Source organism: Debaryomyces hansenii, assembly GCF_000006445.2.
Source record: "Debaryomyces hansenii CBS767 chromosome A complete sequence".
Lineage (NCBI taxonomy): Eukaryota > Fungi > Ascomycota > Pichiomycetes > Serinales > Debaryomycetaceae > Debaryomyces > Debaryomyces hansenii.
The window spans coordinates 422,808-445,821 of NC_006046.2; the positions used below are offsets into that span (position 1 = coordinate 422,808).

Consider the following 23,014-nt stretch of genomic DNA (forward strand, 5'->3'; position numbering starts at 1 on the left):
AGTATGCTTTACTATCACTGACAAATTTAATATACTTTGGAAACAGAGATTTATCAATAAAACACCCATTTTACGATTAAACGGAAATGGTTTTCCAGATATTTAACCCATCACCACCAGTAGATACTAAACAACCAGGGATTTGCTTGTGCCATCTGACATCCTTAACATCTCTCTGCCAATGGACAAATAATAATTGTGGTGGAATATCGTGCAATTCTTGTAATTCTTTTCTCTGTTCGGTGATTTCTTCGTCATCAGCTTCGACAGCCAAATCCCACAAGGTAACAGTGTTATCCTCGGAGGAAACAGCAATGATAGATTCATCTAATGGATTGAAGGAGATCGAAGTGATAGCAGACTTATGGAAGTCGTAATGAGCAACTGGGGAAGGAGTTGTCTGAGCATTGAAATTACGCAAATCCCAGACACCCCACGAGCCGTCATCGTGACCCGATGCCAATAAGTGGTTTATTTTATCACTCCACGAAATAACATTGACATCAGTTTTTGATGCGGCAACTGAAATAGCTGGCTTATGCTTCTTAGATCTTGTATCCCAAACACGGACATATCCGTCACAACCAGCGGTAGCGAAGACGGTGTTTTCTCCGGTGGACCATTGGATATCTTCAATTGAAGAGTCGGATGCGAAAAACGGGGTCTTGTCTGTAACCCAATTTGATGATGTTCTTGAAGTAGCATATATTCTACCAGAACAATCACCACTTAACAAAGAACCAGTATTAATTAATGGTGACCAATCCAATCCGTAACCTTCGACATTACCGTGGTTTCTTACGGTATGAATAGGTCTTTTACTCGATTTAGGAATCATGTAACCTGGAGTATCGAATGCTTTATATTGAGAAGACAAGTCATAAATCAAGACTTCACCACTTTCAGACATCGTAGCAGTCAAATATTCACCAGTTTCAGATGCATGAGGTGAAACCCTGATTCTATTAGTTGTATGCTTCAAAGGAATTGTTTCACTGTCCATAATAGGGTCAACATCCTCATTGTCGTCGTCCTCATCTTCGTCCTGCTCCTCATCATCTTCATCCTTCACCAAAGTCTTGGACAATGATGACAATTTCATAGTGATTATCTCGTTGTCCTTAGCACGAGATGCTTGCGTGGCCGTAGTAACATATAAAGAAGCAGGATACGTTCTTCTCTCATTACCAAGATTATCGGGCAAAACGTCTACAGTTAAACATGGCCATGGCAAGTTAACATTGTGCAACATCTCATATACACTTGGATCCGCCTCCAATACTTCATCGGGGCCTAAAGGCTTGGACTTATGTGGTAAGTAAATGGTCGACTCTGGTTCCTTCTCTTCCTCTCTTTCCAACTCCTCAATCTTCTTATTTTTCCCTTCTTCATCCATATCATCGTCTTCTTCATTTGCGGAATCGACTTCAATGATCTCTCCGTCACTTTCAAATTCGTCTCCGTATGGGTCTTCGAATTCACCCATATCCACATCATCTGCTTGTTCTTCCGCCGCATTAGCCGGTGGCAATGAATCTTTGGTGGTTTTCACAGCAGAATTCCCTGACTGTGGTGCCAATTCGTCAGATGCTGATCTCTTAGACATTTTCGTTCTACAACTTGGTTAAAAGAATAATCACTTCAGGTGAACTTCTTCACTCTTTAAAAGATTTTCAAAATTTTTAAGCCGCACGAGCAGAGAGATGAGCACGTGACTGAAATATGCATTATACAGAAACACCATTTTAACCAGTATATACAACAAATAGAAGTCACTGATAGGACACTAATAAATGGACAGGAAAGCATTCCTTGATCAAGAGCCTCCGCCAGGGTATGTTGCTGGTATAGGTAGAGGTGCTACCGGATTTACGACGAGCGCTGATGCAGGATCGGTCAGAATCCAGCCAGGTGTTGTAGTCCTGGATAATGAAGAGGAAGACATAAATGGCAATGCAGAAGACGAAAATGACGACGGTTTGCTAGGCAAAAAGCTGAATAGGGACCAGGATGATGAAGAGGCGGATAAGATATATGAAGAAATTGATAGAAGAATGAAGAGAAAGCGCAAAGATACGCCGGACGATGAAACGAGTTTGGAAGCTGTCAATCACACAAAAGAGCAATTTGCTGATTTAAAGAGAGCGCTTTCTAGTGTCAGTGATGAGCAATGGGAATCTTTGCCTGAAGTTGGTGATTTGACAAGAAGAAATAAGAGGGCAAGGCTTTTGGAGCAGCAACAACAAAGGTTTTATGCGATGCCAGACAGTGTTATCGCGGGAGCTGGGTCTGTTGGAGCTGGGTCTATTGGAGGCGGCGCAATGAATAAACATGATATTACAGACTTTCAGACGATTTCTGGGGCCAAAGACAAGTTGTTGAGTAAGCAGCTTGATAGTTTGGTTCCGCAGAGTGCTAATGCTACGACAGAGGACTTACAAAATGATATAATCATGGAAGAGGAATCAAATAACCAAGTGGCAGATATAAAGAAGGGCCGGTTGATTTTATCGTCCTTGAGGAAAACCAACCCTTATAAGGCCAATTCCTGGATTGCATCTGCTAGGTTGGAAGAACAAGCAAAAAACTATACAGCGGCCAAGAACTTTGTTGTTGAAGGTTGTAGAAAGGTTCCTCATAACGAAGATATATGGCTTGAGAGTATTCATGTTCATCAAAAGTCTACAGAAGGAACCAAAATGTGCAAAATAATTGTTACGGAAGCGCTCAAATTCAATAATACATCAGAAAAGTTATGGATAAAAGCATTTGAACTAGAGAATGCATCCGACGTTGTATCAAGACGCCGTGTATTAATGAAAGCTCTTGAATTTCTACCTCAGAATGTAAAATTATGGGAAAAACTAATAGATTTAGAGGAAGATCCTAAGGATGTTGCAAAATTACTACGTAAAGCTATTGAATTATGTCCAACCGAGTGGAACTTCTGGATTGCTTTGATAAATTTATCTACTTATGATGAATCAAAAAGTTTACTTAATAAAGCTAGGAAATCCATGAGTGATAACCATAAAGTATGGATTTCTGCTGCTAAATTAGAAGAACGTGAACATGAGAATATTTCGGTACAGAAATTAAGCACGTTAATGGAAAAGGGAATCAAAAAACTAGAGAGTAATATTAGTGATAAGTCCAAATTATTATCTAGACGGGAATGGCTAGAAGAAGCTGCACAAACAGAGCTTGAGGGCTTCAACAAAACTTGCCAGGCTATTGTTAATAATGTTTTGAATATTGACATTCCGTCAGATCCTAAAGAAAAGTTAACTATCTGGTTTCAAGAAGCCGGTCATTTTGCAAACCAATCAAGGTTTGAAACATCAAATTGCATTTATCAATATATTATTGAACAATTTCCAAATAATTCAGAATGTTGGATGAGGCTATTCAGATCTCTCAAACAAATTTCCGATTTGAAATTAGATAGATTGTTTAATTACTATGAACAAGCTATCGAGTTAAATCCACAGTATGAATTATTTTCATTGATGTACGCTAAGGATAAGTGGATTTTAGCCAATGATGTGGATGGAGCAAGGGAAATATTAAGAACCGCCATTGAAGCCATTCCAGAAAGTGAAGCCATTTTATTGGCCCAAGTAAAATTAGAAATTAAGACTTCAAATTATAAATCCGCAGAGAATATATCTACTCAAATTATTGAATCAATTCCTAATTCTTCGCCTCGAGTTTGGTACAAACATATTCATCTTAAAAGAGTGTTAAATATGAAAAACCCCGATAGCACATATCAGAAATCGATATTGTCATTATGTAACGAATCTCTTGAAAAATTTCCAGATTCCGATAAGCTTTATTTACAGAAAGGACAGGTACTTCATCATGACTTAAAGAATATACAGAACGCAAGGGAGACTTATTCTATTGGCGTAAAGAAATGTCCCAAGTCGATTGATTTGTGGCTTTCACTCGTGCGAATTGATGAAAGAGAATTATTGATTAGAGCAAGATCAACGTTAGATATGGCCATTCTAAATAATCCGACGAGCGAAGAGCTCTGGAATGAAAAAATAGGAATAGAGAGACGAAATAATGATAACATAACAGCAAGACAAATATGCAATAAAGCACTTAAGGATTTACCCAATTCACCACTTCTTTGGATTCAAAACTTACAGATGATACCAAAGATGTCCCAGAGAAAAAACGCGTTCCTAGATGCTTTAAAGCAGACAGATAATTCACCATTAGTTTTGCTTCATATTGGGATATTTTTTTGGTTAGATGGAAAATTCATGAAAGCTAAATCATGGTTTGAAAGAACCTTGAATAGTGACAAAAATAATGGTGATTGTTGGGGATGGTTATTCAACTTTATAGAAAAACACGGCTCTGATTCAGAGAAACATGCGCTATTAGAAAATTTTGAAAAGTGTTATGAAGAGATAAATGAAGGAACGACTTGGAATTCGATAACCAAGAAGGTGGAAAATTTCGAGAAGACCCCTACTGAACTACTTCTGCTTTTAGCAAAACAATTAATTACTGCATCGACTGTATAGTTTAATATTATTAATTTACATTAGAGAATTATTTTCAAGATACATATTTATCATATATGCTTAAATTCAAAGCACTTAAGAAGCAGGGTATTTGATCTTTTTCCCTGATCCAATTAGTTACCAAATCTTCGCATAGCGTTTTAAACTCTAAACTCCCATTTGCTTTCAATGATTTTGAATTTACATCTAGTATTAAGTATGCAGAGTTAGATTCATCCTTATTATTCATGTATTTTGAAACAAGTTTTATCCTAGACGATAAATCATTAGAATTTATTGGGCTTGGTAAAAACTCAATTGTGTACCCAAAAAATTTTGATATAACAGATAAAATATCACGACTCTTCTGGCTATAAATATCTCTTAAACGACTTATTCTTTTATTTAACTGGTCTATTTTTGTTTGTAACTGTAACTTGTCATTCTCCTGTCTTTCAAAAAGAGATTTAGGAATCATATCATGGGCACTTTTGTTTTTCACGAATGTCTCTATCATTTCTTGATTTTCTTTAGAAAGCAAATCTAAAGTCTGCTGTTTAATAAGCTGATCTTGAGAAGCTGGATTCGATTTTAATTGTAAAATATGCAATTCTTTTTTCTTATTATCTAAACTCTCTAAATTTTGTAATTTTTCTCCCAACGTTTTATTATTGTATTCTAAATTTTTGATAGTAGATAATAACTTCAAATTTTCCTTCTCTAATACTGAAACCTGTGATTTAAAATCATTCTGTATACCATTGTCTATTATTCTTGGCCTTTTGCTTCCAGATTGAACGTTAGATTGTATCTCTTGTGACAGCATTTGTTTCTGAAGAGTATTAATTTCAGTCCTATATTCATCAACCAACTTTTCTAAATTTGTCATATACTGTTCTGTTGATTTATCATTTGTTTCTTCTTTAGAACGCTTTAAATTCAACTCTTCCAACTTTTTCAACAGGTCTCTGAGATATTCGATTTCTTTCACATTGAGTAATTTCTGTCTTTCAAGTTTATCGATAAATTCTGTCTTAGTAGATACTGTTTCGTTCAATGATTCTACTTTTGAAATGGCCTCGGAATATTTCTGTTGCATATTAGATAACTCAGTTTGCATATTTTTAACACCAGTTACCGATTGATTATATTTATCCTGAAGTACCAAATTAAGATTTTGTAATCGCTTATACTTATTCATGAATTCAATAACAACAGACTCATTTGTTCTACTTGTATCATCGTTAACTGAATCCTCTATGGTCTTGAAAAAGGTATCGAATTTATTTGATAATTCTAGGTTTTCAATTTCTAGTTTGCAACACTTCTCTTCTAAGTTTGCCAATGAAGATAGCTTATTAGTCAAAGTAATATTCTTTTGTCTTAATAATTCTACCGATGTCCTGTGTTGTAATAGCAGGTCTACCTTTAATTGTAATTGATTATTAGTCCTCTGAAGTTTAGAATTTTGTTCCTGTAAATTTCTGCTAAATTTATCTTGAGTATTTGACACTAACTGTTCAGAAATACTGTTTAGTTTCTCAATTAATTCATCGTTAGTCTTGCACAAACTTTTGTTTTCATCTTGTAAACTAGTAATCTTTTCGTTCATCTGGTCTTTTGAATTTATGTGGAATTCCAAGTCCGATTTCACTTGATTATTGTCACGACAAAACTTTTTGAAATCGGAGTTTAGATATTCATGCTCCTCCTTCAATTCATCGTATCTTTCAGTTATATCCTTTAACTGAACCTGCAAGGATTCCACAGTTTTCCCATTAATTTGTTGACTATTGTCATACTTGGATTGTAATTCATCTCTTTGTTTAAATACATAATCAAAATCATTTTGTAAAGAAACCACTTCTTCGTTCTTCGTTATTAATAACGCTTCATATTTCTCTGCCATAGACTCTTTATTTTGTTGTAATAGACTCTTTTCTGTTTTAAGTGATGAAATCTGAAACTGCAAATTCGATATCAACTGTCTTGAATTAAATTCAGAATCTTCATCTAACATCGATCTTGGACGATCAATGAATGGAGAAGAAGCAGTATCTGACATTACTTCTTGTAATAGCTCTTGCTTGTGCTTCTTATTATCTCTACTGAAGTATTTTTTGTAAACAATAATACAGTCGTGTGAAATTGAGACCCTATTCGAGATTCAGTTTTAATAAGGGAATTGATATATTTCATTTTCTTTCCATCAAAGCTGTTAATATGTCTAAGATGTAAGTAACTGGTATTTCATAGTATGATAATTAGTCAATAACTAACATAGTTTTAGTCCTAGAAATTTTAAATTATTAGAAGAATTAGAAAAAGGTGAAAAAGGATTGGGTGCTGAATCCATTTCGTATGGATTAACAAATCAAGATGACATAACCATGACTTATTGGAACGGAACGATCTTGGGCCCTCCCCATTCAACTCATGAAAACAGAATTTATTCGTTAACCATAGTTTGCGACCAAAGCTATCCGGAAAAACCTCCAAAAGTACAATTCATTTCAAAGATCAACTTGCCTTGCATCGATGAACAGGGAAGAGTGATGGATTCGGTATTCGACATTTTGAAGAATTGGAAAAGATCGTATTCTATGGAAACTGTTCTATTAGAATTAAGAAAAAGTATGGCTGCCCCAGCCAATAAGAAATTAGCGCAACCTACAGAGGGAACCACCTATTAATTGGCTTTTATTACAGAACGACGACCTATGCTGTTGTTATGATTTGCGAACTTCTACTGTGAGATTCTACTCAAGTAGCTTTACTTGTAATATTTACTGTTATCGTATATAATACAAATCATTTGATGCACCTATCTATCATATCCTTAATATACATGATTATTTATTACTATCAACACTAGTAGCATTAAATCCCCATTACGAATTTTCATTCATCTCAGACTCCACAAGTCGCTTCAATTCCTTATCGGCATTCAAAAAGTCTTTTACATCCTTACCGTATTTCGGAGCTACCATCAAATCTGTATTAGAATTCTGATCGGTGATCTCAATATTTGTCCATTTCTCGACTCTCTTCTTCTTTCCATTTTCCTTTATTATAGTCGGATATAAGCATCTTTGGAATATTCTTTTGAATGGCAAGCAAATTATCTCTGGGGGATGCAGTCTGTCGTGGGATACTTTAAATGTACATTCATGCTGTGTTATCGATTTTAAATGACATTGATATTTCTCAGGATTAGCTAGTACGTCATTATACCTTGAAAATATATCTGATTTTGAATATACTAGAGTTGGGGGAGCCATATGACAAAGAAGTTTTATAGTACTAGTTACGTTATTCCATGAAATTTTATGTGCGCAATATTTAAACTTATACACTAAATATACCCAACCTATAGGAATTAGCACCTAACGTCGACACCTTTTCTTTTTTCTGATTCTCTTAATTCATACATTACTTGAACACCGACAAATAAAGCGGCCAGTGATAAAATGAAAAATTCGAATCCAGAAACAGTATTAAACATTTCCAGTAATAATGCGATAGTACCGTCTTTACCTAAACAGAATCCGAATAAGTTTGCAAGCATCATCATCCAAATATTTAAAACAGCTCCAACACTACATAAATACCTGTACCACCATTCATTTTCGTACCTCTTAAAGTAAACTGTAGAACCAATTTCTGGTAATAAGAAAATGACCACGAGCCAGCCCCACATAAGTAATTTCAATTCAATGTCATGCCAGATGGCAACAAAACTAAATACACATAAACTGTTTAAGATACGGTATTTACCACCTCCACCTAATGGAACATAGATATACCTTATAACCCACTTGTTGAAAGATCTGTGCCATGCTCTCCAAAACGCCAAGGCAGAATAGTTGTTGTCCATACATCTGATCATATTTTCTGGCGGATCAATACCATCTAGCAAACTCCAGAAACGGAACAACCTCCAGGGTATCAATAATTTAAGCCAGATTATGTTTAAATTGAACATACCTAGCATGGAAATCTGAAAGGGAGTATCTCCGTCCCAGGCTTTTGTCTTGGATACAGCAACAACGTAGGTAAAATGCAATAAGATCTCCATGACAAGCACACAGAATAAGAATCTAACAAAATAGACAAATGTTCTCTTATAGTCCTTAACAGACGACAATTGTTGGTAATTTGATTGGTAGATGAAATCATTAAATGTAATGATTGGGCCAGCAATAAATAAGGGAGCATACGTGATGTATGCAATATAGTTCACAATATTATAGTCTGACATAGGTAAAGGAGCTTCAAGACGTTGTCTGTCGTCAAGGTCTGTAAGCTTTTGCGAATTAAGTCTTGAAGCTTCTTTATCGTTATTTTCAATCTCCTTTAATTTCTCCAAATAATCTAAGTTAAAAGATAACATTCTAAGTAAAGTGAAATTAAAGAAAACATCCCACCGGGCAATAATACCCTTGAAACCATGGTCAATGGCATTAATACCAAATGGAATAGCACGGAAGTTATCATTTATAAATAACGTCAGTAAGCCGTATATCCAAGTAAGACATATAGCAGTCCTTGTCGAAGGAACGTACCTCGAAATTGCATAAGCTATTGAAATATGAATCAAGATTCGTAAACAATTCGTACCGTGGGCAGCAAATAAAAAAAAGAGCCCAAAGCCACAATCAAAGTACGTTCTTTTGTTAATCTGCAATGCAGAGCTCACGACCTTGCGTACAGCAAAATGTATCATAATCAACCCACATAACATAGGAAAATTGTCCCTGAAAAACCGATATTGCAGATCAGAATTGTCAACTTTCCGTCCGAACATCCAACCTTGGCTCAATAAATGTGCATACCTAGGATAGTTAGGATTAGTTTCATTAGAAGCATCCATTGCTGTTTTAAACATTAATGGAATAACTACAAGAAATACTAATATGTAAAGCTTGAATTCTATTGTGGACCATTTGGACTTTGAATTTGCTTTCTTGATAACCGATTGTCTCTTTGAAGGGTTCGTGGGACGATGAAGTCGGGAATCTAGCGTCTCTAAAGAAAAAAAAGACTGAACATGTGCAAATGCATCAATTATATCAGTACTATAACCAGTCATTATGGATCAATTGATTAAACGGAAGAAATAACTATATAAAGTAGGTAGAGCTTATCCAATATGGAGCATTTTGATAGTAAGCGACTTAAACTGTAAAGTTGACAATTTTACAGGTTACAAAAAATCAGCTAAAATTTAGAAAATTGTTACTACTGTAGAATGAAAGAATATGTCTACCAACAGAATGAGTGGAGATAAAGTAAAGAAGGAGGAGGAGGATTTCCAGAGAAGACCTAATCCAAAGGGTTGGACTCCACCAAAAGCACCTTATAATCCATATGATCCAACTGATTTAAGACCACCAGAAGGGTATCCATCAGAATTTAAAATACCCGGTAATCAGCCATCTGGGTTTTCTTCTATACCCAATAATCCTACACAATACAAGAAAGTAAACGAGACGATGAAAAGGTTGAATTACACCCCAAGACCGCCTTCTGGGGTATATCCAGGCCAGTATAAGGTGTTACGTAGAATCGATACCAACCAGAGATTAAATACCGGATCTCGGTGGTTTGGATCGTTTCTTGCTGCAAGCGTGGTTGTTTATTGTGCGTTCTTCCATCGTTGGAACGACGGGAGGGAGAATGTTATGTCAGACTTTTACCGTGCAAGATTGAGTCTCAAGGAAAGGGTGATTGGCCTCAGTGACCAGGAATACGATGATTTGCATCATCCAAAGGGTGCCAACATAGTAGTTAAGAACGTCAAAGATTCCGATTACATTCCAGAAAACCTAAGAAAAACTGTCGAAGGTGAATATGCGTTGAACAGACCATCTGAAAGACACGTCTTAGAAGCACAAAGAATTCAGCAGCAGCAAGAAGAGCAATTGTTAAGAGAAATGGACGAACACAAGAAATTTGCAATGTCCTTTATGACTGACGAGTCGACGGCTGGTGAAGAAGAAAAGCCTGAGAAGAGGAATAAATGGTTTGGAGTTTTTTAATTAATTTTTCAAATGACGATTCAATCGAACTCATTTCCTTATTAAGCATTCCAGCCCCCTTTGTACTTAGATATTCCACCTACAACTAGTTGTATATAGAACTTTAATCACATAATATCCTGTATTATTCATTGCTACTCCATATCTTATACGATGAGAATCACGTGTCGAGATTTCAAGGCTCATTATCGATGGTTTCACTAGCAGATAACATACGTGTATGATAGTGTTCTTGAAGATGGCAGCTGTCAAAAAGTTGACTATAGGAAACACTATCTTGAATGTTAGCTTCCTCTTACTTGGTATAGCTATATCTATTTTGTACAAGCTCGTAAAAAAGTTTCTTGGTTTAGATTTTGATGCTGCAGATGTTGACAAGGATAAAAAATCAACGATCTACGAACGGATTTTAAGGTCAAAGGATATAACAGAGATTGCAGAAATATACGGGTATATTGTTAGGGAACATGTTATTACAACAGAAGATGAGTATGTGCTCGTTATACATAAGCTTGAAAAAAGAGGAATACGGTCTATTCCCCATGGAAAAATAGCGTATTTTCACCATGGGTTGCTCACAAACTCAGAGTTATTCTTGCTTGGTGGTACAAAAGATCGGATTTTACCGTTTTTATTGGTGGATATGGGGTATGACGTCTGGTTGGGAAATAATCGGGGTAACAAATATTCTATGAAACACACTAAATTGTCAATCGATGATTCTAAATTCTGGGATTTCTCCTTGGATGAATATGCGTTATACGATATTCCTAACTCGATTGATTATATATTATCGCACTATAAACCATCGGATAAAATAACATATATTGGGTTCTCACAGGGTTGCTCTCAACTATTTGCTAGTTTAAGTTTGAAGCCAGAATTGAATTCCAAGTTGAATTTATTCGTCGGACTATCGCCTGCAATAATCCCCAGAAATTTAAACCACCCTGTTTTCAAAGCGATTGTTGTACAGTCTGCTAACAATAATGAGTTTTTATATAGCGTGTTCGGAAATAAAGCTATACTTCCATCTGTTGCATTCTGGAGCTATTTCTTAGGCTCAACACTATATGAAAAGGTGGTAGATACGTCACTTGTCTATTTATTTGGGTGGACCGGAAAGAACTTGACAAAATCTCAGAAAATAATAGGGTATCCCCATATGTTTTCCAATTCGTCTGTCAAATCATTGGTACATTGGTTCCAAATCATTAACAGTAAACGATTTCAGATGTTTGACGAAACCTGCAACATTGGAATGACCAAGTTATCGAATCTTTCGAGTGTGTCGAGGTCTAAGAGCAATAGGGTTGCTCCTTTCCCCATATCCCACCATTTGAACGTTCCTACGCTTTTGGTTTATGGGGATAGTGACATATTGATTGATATGGAAAATACAAAGAAATTAATACTAGATGCTAACGATAGAATGAAAAACAACCTTATCGATATAGTAAATTGTCCAGGGTATGAACATATGGATACATTATGGGGTAAGGACGTCGTGGATGATGTATTCACGAAAGTCATAGACACAATGGAATCGCTTACTCACGAGTCGAAAGTTAGTGGAGTAATGGTAACTCTGAAAACCCTAGATGAAAGTAGCTGTGAAAGCTTGTGATTTTATAGAGATGTATATAGATTTTAATGAATTTGGATCTTATTTAAAAGATTCCTTTTGCTCAAATTGTAGACAATGGCCCAATCACAGAAAATTCTGATATTGATGAAAATCCATGGTAACACATATTTTCAAATTATGTGCGATGCTGCAAAATTCTATCCTAATTTGAAGCTTCCATACTCAGTATTTGTTAAATTGTATTATTTCTCTAGCCGGTTATTGGAATAGCCTTCCCGACTATGCGATGCATATATTTGAATCTCTAGAGAAAGCAATACCAATAGAGGAGTGGAATATGGATAACGTATATGAAGTTATCAAAGTGATGCTTGAGGATCATCTGTTAAGAATTTCAGAAGTTTTTGACGAGATTAGCATAAATCACTGGACACGAGCAACAAAGCAAGATGTTACTTCGAGAAAATTACATAGATAATGGATACATATAAGCAAAACTGTTAGTTTATTATGAGCATTTCTTTAAGCATTAAGTAGTTCAAACGATAATACAAATCATATAATTTTACTGGTGAGAAGTGCCCTATGTGTATAGCACTTGATGTTGAGGCACACGTTACAAAATTTCTTCTAGCTACAAGATATTTACAAGTATATCTACTTAGGCCGCCCAATGAGAAAACATGTTGCAAGGTTGAGAAGCCAAACCAGTAGAAGTATAATGAAGTTAATGGTTGGCCTTTATAGACATCAATGAAATCTTTTGTGTTGAGACATTTTCAGTTAAAAATAGATTGGCAAATTTTGGGTTTGAAATAATGATAGCCTCAGACTTGAGAATAAACTGGGCCGTCACAACCGCAGATGCCGCTAATCTATGTGCTAAGTTCATCAAGGAAGCGATTGACATCATCACAGATATTGCAACCCTATTATCATATTAGGGTTACCCGCACTTTTAATTTTTCGTTTTCCTATATAACAGATAGAAAACGTTAAAAATTTTTCCTTTTATATTTTTCTTCTTTAACGCAAAACCACAGCCATTCACAACGTTAATGCATTCCCTTGAGGTTGAACCCATTATGGCGTTCTTGACCCATGACCATCGGAATATAGTTGTGTTTTTTTCACTGGATGGACTGGAGAAAAATTTGGTTGATCTTGGGTGCAGCACTCCATCTGTTGAATAATTTATTTGTTTCTAAGGGATTACCTTCGTGTGCCCGTATGGGGAGTGGTGCAATGATCAGCTGGACATATATTTGTAGTATTTTAGTTCTATGTATTGCTAAGAATTTAATTTCTGTAATACAAGAAATTGAGCATAAAGTTTTTTTGGCCATTTCTTCTTTGACATTACTTCCAATTAGCACGTTTATTCCAAGTAGTCGAATCGTAAAACAGACGATCATCACTTTATGTCTAGTCAACATTACTTCTATTCGATATCAAAAACTCATCGATGTATTATCGACCTGCATACAACATGTTACAGATAATCACTATTGAAATCATAATAGATAGCTAGACGATTTGATAGTACCATATACATGATAGAGTATGAGATTAAAATGTATAATACTAATATTGGGTACTGCTGTTAATGTAGGCTGTTTTGTTAATTCGGGGAAGGAGCTAAGTACATTCAGTAAAAGAGATAATTCCAGTTGTTCTCAAGTCCTACAAGTACCTACGGCGGAACAATGTTCGTTTATAGAAACGAATTGTGCCTCTGAAATCGACATAGGGCGTGTGAACTACTTAGCTTTATACTATTGCAAGTTTCCAGCACTAAAATCATTTTCTGTTATTCCGTTGCTAAGTTGTTTAAGCTTGCTTTTTATTGCCTTAGGTATGACAGCATCAGATTATCTTTGTCCAAATTTATATACAATTTCTAAATTCTTAGAATTGTCTGATAACTTAGCGGGCTTAACGTTATTGGCATTCGGAAATGGCTCTCCTGATGTGTTAAGTACGTACAAGGCTATGAGTTTAGATTCAGGTAGCTTGGCAATTTCTGAATTGATGGGTGCAGCGTTGTTTATTATAACGGTAATTGTTGGATCGATGGCGGTAGTTCACCCATTTAAAGTTCCTCGGGATCTGTTCATAAGAGACGCAGGATTCTTCTTGGGGGTGATTGCATTGGTATTAATTTCATTGCTAAATTCATACCTTAGCATGGTTAATTGTATCCTTTTAATTGGGGTGTACGTGATATATGTGGTGATAGTTGTATTGAACCATTCGTTTTTAAAATCAAAAATAAGGCGACGAGTGAGAGAAGAAAGGTCTAGAGGAAATTATTCGTTAACACGTCCCCAAGACAACAGTGGTACTGAAGATATATTTTTGGACACCTTTGATGATCTTCCTACAATAGAAGAAATAAACTTTAATAACATAAGAAACCAAGGTGAAGGCGTTATTAATAGTGAATACGACGAATTTATGAGACACCAGACTTCTGATGGTATTCCTGTCGAGGCTGGCTCTTATGGATTGAAAGTGCTTTTACGAGAATTAAGTAAACATTCCAACCATGGAAGCATAAGCTTGTCTAATATGAACGAGCGACCATTAACGGCACCTGTTATTTCTCAAAGTCCACAACTATTTTCCGATACTTCTCAACCTCAAACATTTCCAGTGTATAAGCCTTACAGCGATGAAGTGGTAGATCAACCAGAGGAAGCAGGAAATACAGATCAAACAATACCATATCCAAATGTCAACCACACGCATCAACCGTATTCTGAAAGAACCGAATCGGAACGTCAAAATATGGATTTTCATCACAGAATTGACTTCAAAGACATTGAATTGGTCAAGTTCATTGCACCCAACTTGCTCGCGTTTGATGATTTTAATTTAATAAATAAAATATATTTGATGATATCTTTTCCAATATCTATATTACTAAGGTTCACTACACCAGTTAGAGATCATTCAATTATACTAATGTTGAATAGGTTAGAGAAAAACCAGAGGAACTTCCCCTTTAATCAGTCAACAGAAGATAATATAACTTTTGATTACAGATTAGACAAAATGCTATTAACAACTCAAACATTTATGGCAATCAACTTATTAAGTAATATAATGGGACATCATTATTTAATTGGGTTAACATTATCGATCATACTGGCAAGTTTAATGAACTTGAATTATGATCGTAAATTTATATCCTTAAAATACGTTAACTATATTGCATCTTTTATAGGGTTTGCAATTGCCATATCATGGATATCGATCTTTGCAACAGAAATTATAAGCATTTTGAAAACAGTATCGATTATTTATGACTTGAGTGATGATATTTTAGGAATAACTGTCTTTGCGCTAGGTAATTCAATCGGAGATTTCATCTCAAATTTTACTATTGCAAAAATGGGAATGCCTTTGATGGCATTTGGTGCCTGCTTTGGTGGTCCGCTTTTATCGCTTTCGTCTATGGGAATAAGCGGCTTATTGATCATACCCAGGAATAATAAACATAACAACGGCTATAGAGTTGATATCTCTAAGACATTAGTTGTGACAGGCTTGAGTATAATATTGAGTATATCGATTCTACTTATAATGATCCCAAGAAATAATTGGATTATAGATAGAAAAATAGGCTTCATTTTAATTTTTACTTGGGTCTTAGCAACGACGATTTGTGTATTATTTGAGACACTCAGTTAGCCATATATAAGGCTCTAAATACCTACAACAAACTTTGCATATAATTATCACATTCATTAAAACATTATTTAAGTAACCAAAATTTTTCATATAAAAGAATTAAAACTATTTAATCGACTTCTTCGACAGTTGGGCCGTCACCACCAGCTCCACCACCAGTGGCTTCATCCGTAGAGAAACTTCCTGGATGGTTGCCGCCTGGAGGAGCACCACCTGGAGGGGCGCCACCAGCAGCAGAATAGGCAGCAGAAATAATTGGATTAGCAATTCCTTCTAACTCCTTATGTTTATCATCATACTCTTCCTGTGTCGCTGTTTGTGATGAGTCCAACCATGCGATAGTTTCTTCAATTTGCTTCGATAATTTTTCTTTGTCTTCTTCCCCAATCTTATCTTTCATTTCACCATCATCAATAGTGTTCTTTAAAGAATAAGTGTAAGATTCCAAAGTGTTCTTAGATTGAATTCTTGCGGCTTCCTTTTCATCTTCTTCCTTGTATTTTTCTGCCTCTGAAACCATTCTTTCAATTTCCTCCTTGGATAACCTACCCTTATCGTTAGTAATAGTAATCTTTTGAGTCTTACCGGTACCCTTTTCTAAGGCAGAAACATTCAAGATACCATTTGCATCAATATCAAAAGTAACTTCAATTTGTGGTACACCTCTTGGAGCAGGAGGGATACCCGATAATTCGAATTTACCTAACAAGTTGTTATCCTTAGTTTTGGCTCTTTCACCTTCGAAAACTTGAATCAAAACACCTGGTTGGTTGTCAGCATAAGTAGAGAAAGTTTCAGACTTCTTTGTTGGAATTGTTGCATTTCTTGGAATTAACTTAGTCATAACTCCACCAGCAGTTTCAATACCTAATGATAATGGAGCAACGTCTAATAACAACAAGTCTTGAGTCTTAGATGAAGTGTCACCTGATAAGATGGCAGCCTGAACAGCAGCTCCATACGCAACGGCCTCATCTGGGTTAATAGACTTACTTGGTTCCTTACCGTTGAAAAAGTCAGTAACTAACTTTTGAATCTTTGGGATTCTTGTAGAACCACCAACAAGAACGATATCATGGATCTGTGATTTATCAACCTTAGCATCCTTCAAGACCTTTTCAACAGGGTCCATGGTGGTTCTGAATAAATCACCACATAATTCTTCAAATCTAGCTCTAGTAATAGATGTGTAGAAGTCGACACCTTCAAATAACGAGTCGATTTCAATCGATGTTTGAGCTGAAGATGATAAAGATCTCTTAGCCCTTTCACAAGCAGTTCTCAATCTCCTCAATGCTCTTTGATTAGTAGACAAATCCTTCTTATTCTTTCTCTTGAATTCGTTTACAAAGTGGTTTACTAATCTGTTATCGAAATCTTCACCACCCAAGTGTGTGTCACCAGCAGTGGCCTTAACTTCGAAAATACCTTCATCAATGGCTAACAAAGAAACATCAAAAGTACCACCACCCAAATCGAAAATCAAAACGTTCTTTTCGTGGGCCGATGATCCCTTCTTGTCCAAACCGTATGCAATTGCAGCTGCAGTTGGCTCATTGATGATTCTTGTAACATTCAAACCCGCAATTAAACCAGCATCCTTCGTCGCCTGTCTTTGCGAGTCATTGAAGTAAGCTGGAACTGTAACTACCGCATCCTTAACTTCACCACCTAAGTAGCTTTCGGCTGTTTCCTTCATCTTAACCAAAACCATTGAGGAAATTTCTTCTGGTGAAAAAGTCTTAACTTCCCCCTTAAATTCAACCTGGATTTGTGGCTTACCTGCCTTATCTATGATCTTAAATGGGAAGTGCTTAAGATCGCTTTGAACATCTTCATCAGCGAATTTTCTACCAATTAATCTTTTAGCATCGAAAACAGTGTTGGTTGGATTCATGGCTGCTTGATTCCTAGCAGCATCACCAATTAATCTTTCTGAGTCGGTGAATGCAACATATGATGGAGTGGTTCTATTACCTTGGTCGTTGGCAATAATTTCTACCCTATCATTTGTGAAGTGTGCAACACACGAGTAAGTTGTTCCTAAATCAATACCAATAGCGTTTGTCATCTTTATATCGTTAATTATAGTTATAGAAGAGGTTATATTTCCCTGAAAGATTCTCCCTCTTATATACTTCAAAAGTTGCTAAATGCGGGATGGGTTCATAATCAAGCCGATTTTCGAGAACTTTCGGCAGGGACCTTCTATTGCTTTCCAAAATTTACTGGCAAGTTCTAGAATATACTAGTGCTATTCCGATAAAATTTATCTCATACGGGCTCCATATCTCAAAATAGACCATATACCATCCGCTAGTAGTATGGTATGATAATATTTCTTCAAGGAATCTGATTTGACTATATTGCAGCCATATAATAACTATATGCAGACACATAAAAGAGGTTCCACAGTTACAATGTGATAGATGCAAAGTCAGAGATGATATGAATCAAATGAGTGGTGTAGATGTGGCATATACATGGCACAGTGATGGTCGAGGTGGTATCGACATTCGTCATTTTGTTGTAGTTGCATTTCGGAGGATGTAGTGCTTCGTACCTTATCGGCACTGAGGGCCGATCGGACGGACATTTTCTGAAGGAGAAGATTTTTCCGCAACCAAGATTAGTGCGGGAGGCTCTCTATGTAGGTATCTGTCTACAGATGTTATCTCTCACCGACTATTTACGATTGTCTGGTTGCCAGTTTTATGTTGTAGCTTGAATGCACCCAGAAATCCGATTGTGGAAACGTCTAAACGTGTGATAAAAAGAGTACTGTATAGTGAGTGGGATTTTATAGTGAATTTGCATCCAGGTGAAAAGACATACCATTGCCCACCGTTGTAGCTCCATTATTCATAATAGATAGTTCTCAAGTTAATTAGACTCTTTGCTGAATACACTTTGGACAGTAACTGCTCTGCAAATTTTCGCAGTCTGCAGCCTCCGATGCTTATAACGATAGTCTTGGCTCGAAAGGGTACGTTGAACGTATTCCACACCAGAGATATCTTTCTTAGCAAGCGAAGACTTCATATTCTACCAAATACCTCGAAAGCCAACCACGATTACTGGAGCCAACCATATTGACTACAATTTTACGCGCACATTCACTCTTAACGTGGAGTACAGTATTCTTTACAGATTATCATAAACCAATTATAACAGGTTATTAGCGACTTATATGTATATGTGTCCGTTCCAAGAACTTAGTATAGCTGACCCAACAGCATTACCAAGTCTTTATGCTTCGGATGGAGGTGTAATAGAGTAAAAGTAATGAAGTTGTGTGCCGCACGTATTTGACTCCGGTTTTTGACTCCCCTTAACTTCCCAAAACCATTTAAAATGTCGAAAAAGAAGGACATAATTCAGTAAAGTAGGAAATTTCATCAGCAAGATGTTTAGAAACTTAATCAACGCCAGAATCTCGACCAGAGTAGGATCCCAGTTAGCAAAGAATGCAATTGGTGCCAGAATTAACGCCGCTAAGGTCGCACCAGGGGTTAGTTTCATGAGATACAACTCCAGCAATTTCAAGTTGAACTCTGACTCTTTTGTTGTCAAATACCAGGAAGCTGGTCCTAAATCCGTCAAGTTCACCGAAGAACACGAATGGATTGCATTCCAAAGAGATGACAGTGTGTTCCTTGGTATCACCCAATATGCCAGTGAAGCATTAGGGGAAGCTACCTTCGTCGAATTACCAGAAGTCGGTGACACCGTCGAAGTGGGTGAATCGATCGGTTCTGTCGAATCGGTCAAGTCTGCTTCCGAAATCTACTCCCCAGTTGCCGGTGAAATTGTCGCTGTCAACGAAGAGTTGGAATCAAGGCCACAACTCATCAGCGATGATCCAATGGGTAACGCTTGGATTGCTCAAATAAAATTGAACGAGCCAGCCGAAGTGGTAGAAGGTCAAGAATCGTTATTGAGTGAAACTCAATACGAAGAGTTGTTGGATAGTAACTAATCTACACCGATGTTTTTCTCTCGTACATATAATTAAATACACATTAAACTATGAAAAATGAACTGCAATAGGCACAATGATCACTATCAACACAATAATAACCCCCAAAATGAGACACATTCTCATCTTCATATCTTTCCACCACATATCTTTTCTCACTCTGTTAGCACCTCTTCTGAACCCCTGGGCACTGATGGCCAAGTTGTCAGTCTTGTTTTCGATCGAGTCCAACCTCTCGCCTCTTTCGGCAACCTTATTGATGTTGTCTCGCATGACACCCACCGTGTCGTCGATTTGCTATGTTAGTTAGTATTTTGCTGTCGACTAATCTATATCGCCCCGTTGACCGCCATGGTCCTTCTGTGGGTCGTCTGGGTCGTCTGGCATCATGTGCTGTGCCCCTTTTGTATTATACTACTTACCGCTTGGATAGCCGCGGTTCTTGACGCAGACTGTTCTCCTGTCGTCTGGTTGGGAATGTATGGGTCGTATGGTACAGATGATGACATTTCTATTCTCTGATATAAACTATTTAAATTTGCCCTTATGGTCTTTATTGATCTCACTTTATCCTCAAACATTTTCGATTATGTCCTATTTGGTGACACAAAGCCACTCATATCTCTCCATCATTGTCTACCCGAAGTACCAATTTCACCCTAAAACCCTCACTGTAAAGTCTCTGGTTGCTCTATATGATTGTATTTATGGCTACACTCTACCGACTCTCCATACATTGCCTCTGGCTTGAATTCCAATCATATATAGCCAGAATTGTCTCGCGATCATTGCAATCGCACTATTGAAAATCTAGTAATCGAACCCAGTAATTGAATTCCAGTAGTAAACGTCCAGTAGTAAACGTCCAGATAGCTAACCCCTACAAACATATATATCGTTCCAATCGCATGTCCCATCGTAGCATCTAACTCTTCATGAACAATTGCAACGAACAAACATGACAACGAAACATCTGAGCCTCGGCCGAGGCTCGATTCCGCGGTTCGACTCTAACTCTACGCAACTAATATACTAGCACCATAAATTAGATAAATTAAGCCTTATCAGGGCCTAGCAAAGCCTAACAAAGCCTAACCATATAAACTTACAATTATACTATAGAATATACCATTACAAATACAATTACACCGCAGCGCGTTATCATATGTAAATCGAGTAGGCGAATAAACACTAACCATGCAAACTGCTAAATGACTAAACAACTAACCTAGACAATAAACGACTAAATCAGTAGACCAGTAAACGTACAGTCCAACCACTACACCATCCTTACGACATAGACGATCCATTACGACTGACGACAATCGCGTGTTCCGGGTAACTGCAAAATGGATTCGACCAATTTTCATTTTCACCAAGTATCCTCACCCCTTTCAAAAAAAGTAGCTGAAATTTAACACTCTGTTTATTTCATATCTTGTTTAATTAGGATATATATTAATATTAATTACAAATTATAATGGACGGTGGTATGTATGAATCTATATGAGTCGATTGCAAAGTCTGCGATGATTCAATTGATTGATTCGATCGTGGACGAGTATCGAGATATGAGCGGCGTTAATGGATCACGGTTGCTCAAGGGGCTCCTGAACGTCGAGAGTGGGCGGTAAGCGCCCAGAGGGTGTGGAAATGTAGACAGACGCTGGAGAGACAGACAGACGTTTTTGGAGCGCCGGGAGGAATGATGATGTTGCCACGTCGTCGATCCGTCGATGATGATCCGTCGGGCGTGATCCGTGAGTTGGGATCCGCAGCGGCTAGCGCCAAGCTAGCGACAATATAGCAGACAGAGACCAGTACTAACACCTAACAGAAGAAGTTGCTGCTTTAGTTATTGATAACGGTTCAGGTATGTGTAAAGCCGGTTTCGCCGGTGACGACGCTCCTCGTGCTGTTTTCCCATCGATTGTTGGGAGACCAAGACACCAAGGTATCATGGTCGGTATGGGACAAAAGGACTCTTATGTTGGGGATGAAGCCCAATCCAAGAGAGGTATCTTGACCTTGAGATACCCTATCGAACACGGTATTGTCACCAACTGGGACGATATGGAAAAGATCTGGCATCACACCTTCTACAACGAATTGAGAGTTGCCCCAGAAGAACACCCAGTTTTGTTGACCGAAGCCCCAATGAACCCTAAATCTAACCGTGAAAAGATGACCCAAATCATGTTTGAAACCTTCAACGTACCAGCCTTCTACGTTTCTATCCAAGCCGTCTTATCTTTATACTCGTCTGGTAGAACCACCGGTATCGTTTTAGATTCGGGTGATGGTGTTACTCACGTTGTTCCAATTTACGCCGGTTTCTCCTTACCACACGGTATCTTAAGAATTGACTTGGCTGGTAGAGACTTGACCGACTATTTGATGAAGATCTTGTCCGAAAGAGGTTACACTTTCTCCACCACCGCTGAAAGAGAAATTGTCCGTGATATCAAAGAAAAATTATGTTACGTTGCCTTGGACTTTGAACAAGAAATGCAAACTTCATCTCAATCCTCCGCCATCGAAAAGTCTTACGAATTACCTGATGGCCAAGTTATTACTATCGGTAACGAAAGATTTAGAGCTTCCGAAGCTTTGTTCCGTCCTTCTGACTTAGGTTTAGAAGCCGCTGGTATTGACCAAACCACTTACAACTCGATTATGAAGTGTGATGTCGATGTCAGAAAGGAATTATACGGTAACATTGTTATGTCTGGTGGTACCACCATGTTCCCAGGTATTGCTGAAAGAATGCAAAAGGAAATTACCGCCTTGGCTCCTTCCTCTATGAAGGTCAAGATCATCGCTCCTCCAGAAAGAAAGTACTCTGTCTGGATCGGTGGTTCTATCTTGGCTTCGTTATCCACTTTCCAACAAATGTGGATCTCAAAACAAGAATATGATGAATCTGGACCTTCAATTGTTCATCATAAGTGTTTCTAATCGAATTAGGTTCATTGTCTATTAGATGCGGGATCAAATTCACCTGGTCATTTTTTTTTTGTTAATTTACCTGCTTTAAAGAAATTCTTCGTGAATTTTTTTTGTACCTAATTAAAACAAAAAGATCGTTTGGATGAGTACTTTTGATTGTCTTTATTTAGAATTTTGTTTTATATATTTCTTTTAAAAACATTTATGTATTCTTGTTATTCATATGTAAATCTGTCTA

The 23,014-nt window shown here is 37.0% G+C and overlaps 16 protein-coding genes across 16 annotated transcripts; 9 read left to right on the forward strand and 7 right to left on the reverse strand. All coding sequences in view use genetic code 12, as the record gives it.

The window, feature by feature from the left end:
* Positions 1-76: 76 nt before the first annotated feature.
* Positions 77-1,606, reverse strand: DEHA2D05082g (DEHA2D05082p; the record flags this gene model as incomplete). The annotated part of the gene is made up of 1 exon (XM_458687.1): positions 77-1,606. One exon carries the CDS (start codon positions 1,604-1,606, stop codon positions 77-79), a length of 1,530 nt encoding a protein of 509 aa, XP_458687.1.
* A 187-nt stretch (positions 1,607-1,793) lies between these two features.
* DEHA2D05104g (DEHA2D05104p) lies at positions 1,794-4,544 on the forward strand (the record flags this gene model as incomplete). The annotated part of the gene is made up of 1 exon (XM_458688.1): positions 1,794-4,544. One exon carries the CDS (start codon positions 1,794-1,796, stop codon positions 4,542-4,544), a length of 2,751 nt encoding a protein of 916 aa, XP_458688.2.
* Positions 4,545-4,578: 34 nt separating this feature from the next.
* DEHA2D05126g (DEHA2D05126p) lies at positions 4,579-6,588 on the reverse strand (the record flags this gene model as incomplete). The annotated part of the gene is made up of 1 exon (XM_458689.1): positions 4,579-6,588. The coding sequence occupies one exon, from the start codon at positions 6,586-6,588 to the stop codon at positions 4,579-4,581; it is 2,010 nt and encodes a 669-aa protein (XP_458689.2).
* A 158-nt stretch (positions 6,589-6,746) lies between these two features.
* DEHA2D05148g (DEHA2D05148p) lies at positions 6,747-7,216 on the forward strand (the record flags this gene model as incomplete). The annotated part of the gene is made up of 2 exons (XM_458690.2): positions 6,747-6,757; positions 6,814-7,216. 2 exons carry the CDS (start codon positions 6,747-6,749, stop codon positions 7,214-7,216), a joined length of 414 nt encoding a protein of 137 aa, XP_458690.2.
* Positions 7,217-7,414: 198 nt separating this feature from the next.
* DEHA2D05170g (DEHA2D05170p) lies at positions 7,415-7,804 on the reverse strand (the record flags this gene model as incomplete). The annotated part of the gene is made up of 1 exon (XM_458691.1): positions 7,415-7,804. One exon carries the CDS (start codon positions 7,802-7,804, stop codon positions 7,415-7,417), a length of 390 nt encoding a protein of 129 aa, XP_458691.2.
* A 98-nt stretch (positions 7,805-7,902) lies between these two features.
* Positions 7,903-9,615, reverse strand: DEHA2D05192g (DEHA2D05192p; the record flags this gene model as incomplete). Its single annotated transcript, XM_458692.1, has 1 exon — positions 7,903-9,615. The coding sequence occupies one exon, from the start codon at positions 9,613-9,615 to the stop codon at positions 7,903-7,905; it is 1,713 nt and encodes a 570-aa protein (XP_458692.2).
* A 169-nt stretch (positions 9,616-9,784) lies between these two features.
* DEHA2D05214g (DEHA2D05214p) lies at positions 9,785-10,564 on the forward strand (the record flags this gene model as incomplete). The annotated part of the gene is made up of 1 exon (XM_458693.1): positions 9,785-10,564. The coding sequence occupies one exon, from the start codon at positions 9,785-9,787 to the stop codon at positions 10,562-10,564; it is 780 nt and encodes a 259-aa protein (XP_458693.1).
* Positions 10,565-10,784: 220 nt separating this feature from the next.
* Positions 10,785-12,191, forward strand: DEHA2D05236g (DEHA2D05236p; the record flags this gene model as incomplete). Its single annotated transcript, XM_458694.2, has 1 exon — positions 10,785-12,191. The coding sequence occupies one exon, from the start codon at positions 10,785-10,787 to the stop codon at positions 12,189-12,191; it is 1,407 nt and encodes a 468-aa protein (XP_458694.2).
* A 247-nt stretch (positions 12,192-12,438) lies between these two features.
* Positions 12,439-12,630, forward strand: DEHA2D05258g (DEHA2D05258p; the record flags this gene model as incomplete). The annotated part of the gene is made up of 1 exon (XM_458695.1): positions 12,439-12,630. The coding sequence occupies one exon, from the start codon at positions 12,439-12,441 to the stop codon at positions 12,628-12,630; it is 192 nt and encodes a 63-aa protein (XP_458695.2).
* A 249-nt stretch (positions 12,631-12,879) lies between these two features.
* On the reverse strand, positions 12,880-13,065 carry DEHA2D05280g (DEHA2D05280p; the record flags this gene model as incomplete). The annotated part of the gene is made up of 1 exon (XM_458696.1): positions 12,880-13,065. The coding sequence occupies one exon, from the start codon at positions 13,063-13,065 to the stop codon at positions 12,880-12,882; it is 186 nt and encodes a 61-aa protein (XP_458696.1).
* Positions 13,066-13,289: 224 nt separating this feature from the next.
* DEHA2D05302g (DEHA2D05302p) lies at positions 13,290-13,664 on the forward strand (the record flags this gene model as incomplete). Its single annotated transcript, XM_458697.1, has 1 exon — positions 13,290-13,664. One exon carries the CDS (start codon positions 13,290-13,292, stop codon positions 13,662-13,664), a length of 375 nt encoding a protein of 124 aa, XP_458697.2.
* Positions 13,665-13,715: 51 nt separating this feature from the next.
* On the forward strand, positions 13,716-15,848 carry DEHA2D05324g (DEHA2D05324p; the record flags this gene model as incomplete). The annotated part of the gene is made up of 1 exon (XM_458698.1): positions 13,716-15,848. One exon carries the CDS (start codon positions 13,716-13,718, stop codon positions 15,846-15,848), a length of 2,133 nt encoding a protein of 710 aa, XP_458698.2.
* A 109-nt stretch (positions 15,849-15,957) lies between these two features.
* On the reverse strand, positions 15,958-17,919 carry DEHA2D05346g (DEHA2D05346p; the record flags this gene model as incomplete). Its single annotated transcript, XM_458699.1, has 1 exon — positions 15,958-17,919. The coding sequence occupies one exon, from the start codon at positions 17,917-17,919 to the stop codon at positions 15,958-15,960; it is 1,962 nt and encodes a 653-aa protein (XP_458699.1).
* A 1,335-nt stretch (positions 17,920-19,254) lies between these two features.
* On the forward strand, positions 19,255-19,827 carry DEHA2D05368g (DEHA2D05368p; the record flags this gene model as incomplete). Its single annotated transcript, XM_458700.1, has 1 exon — positions 19,255-19,827. One exon carries the CDS (start codon positions 19,255-19,257, stop codon positions 19,825-19,827), a length of 573 nt encoding a protein of 190 aa, XP_458700.1.
* A 48-nt stretch (positions 19,828-19,875) lies between these two features.
* On the reverse strand, positions 19,876-20,336 carry DEHA2D05390g (DEHA2D05390p; the record flags this gene model as incomplete). The annotated part of the gene is made up of 2 exons (XM_002770216.1): positions 19,876-20,124; positions 20,250-20,336. The coding sequence occupies 2 exons, from the start codon at positions 20,334-20,336 to the stop codon at positions 19,876-19,878; spliced, it is 336 nt and encodes a 111-aa protein (XP_002770262.1).
* Positions 20,337-21,307: 971 nt separating this feature from the next.
* On the forward strand, positions 21,308-22,785 carry DEHA2D05412g (DEHA2D05412p; the record flags this gene model as incomplete). The annotated part of the gene is made up of 2 exons (XM_458703.2): positions 21,308-21,317; positions 21,668-22,785. 2 exons carry the CDS (start codon positions 21,308-21,310, stop codon positions 22,783-22,785), a joined length of 1,128 nt encoding a protein of 375 aa, XP_458703.2.
* Positions 22,786-23,014: the final 229 nt, after the last annotated feature.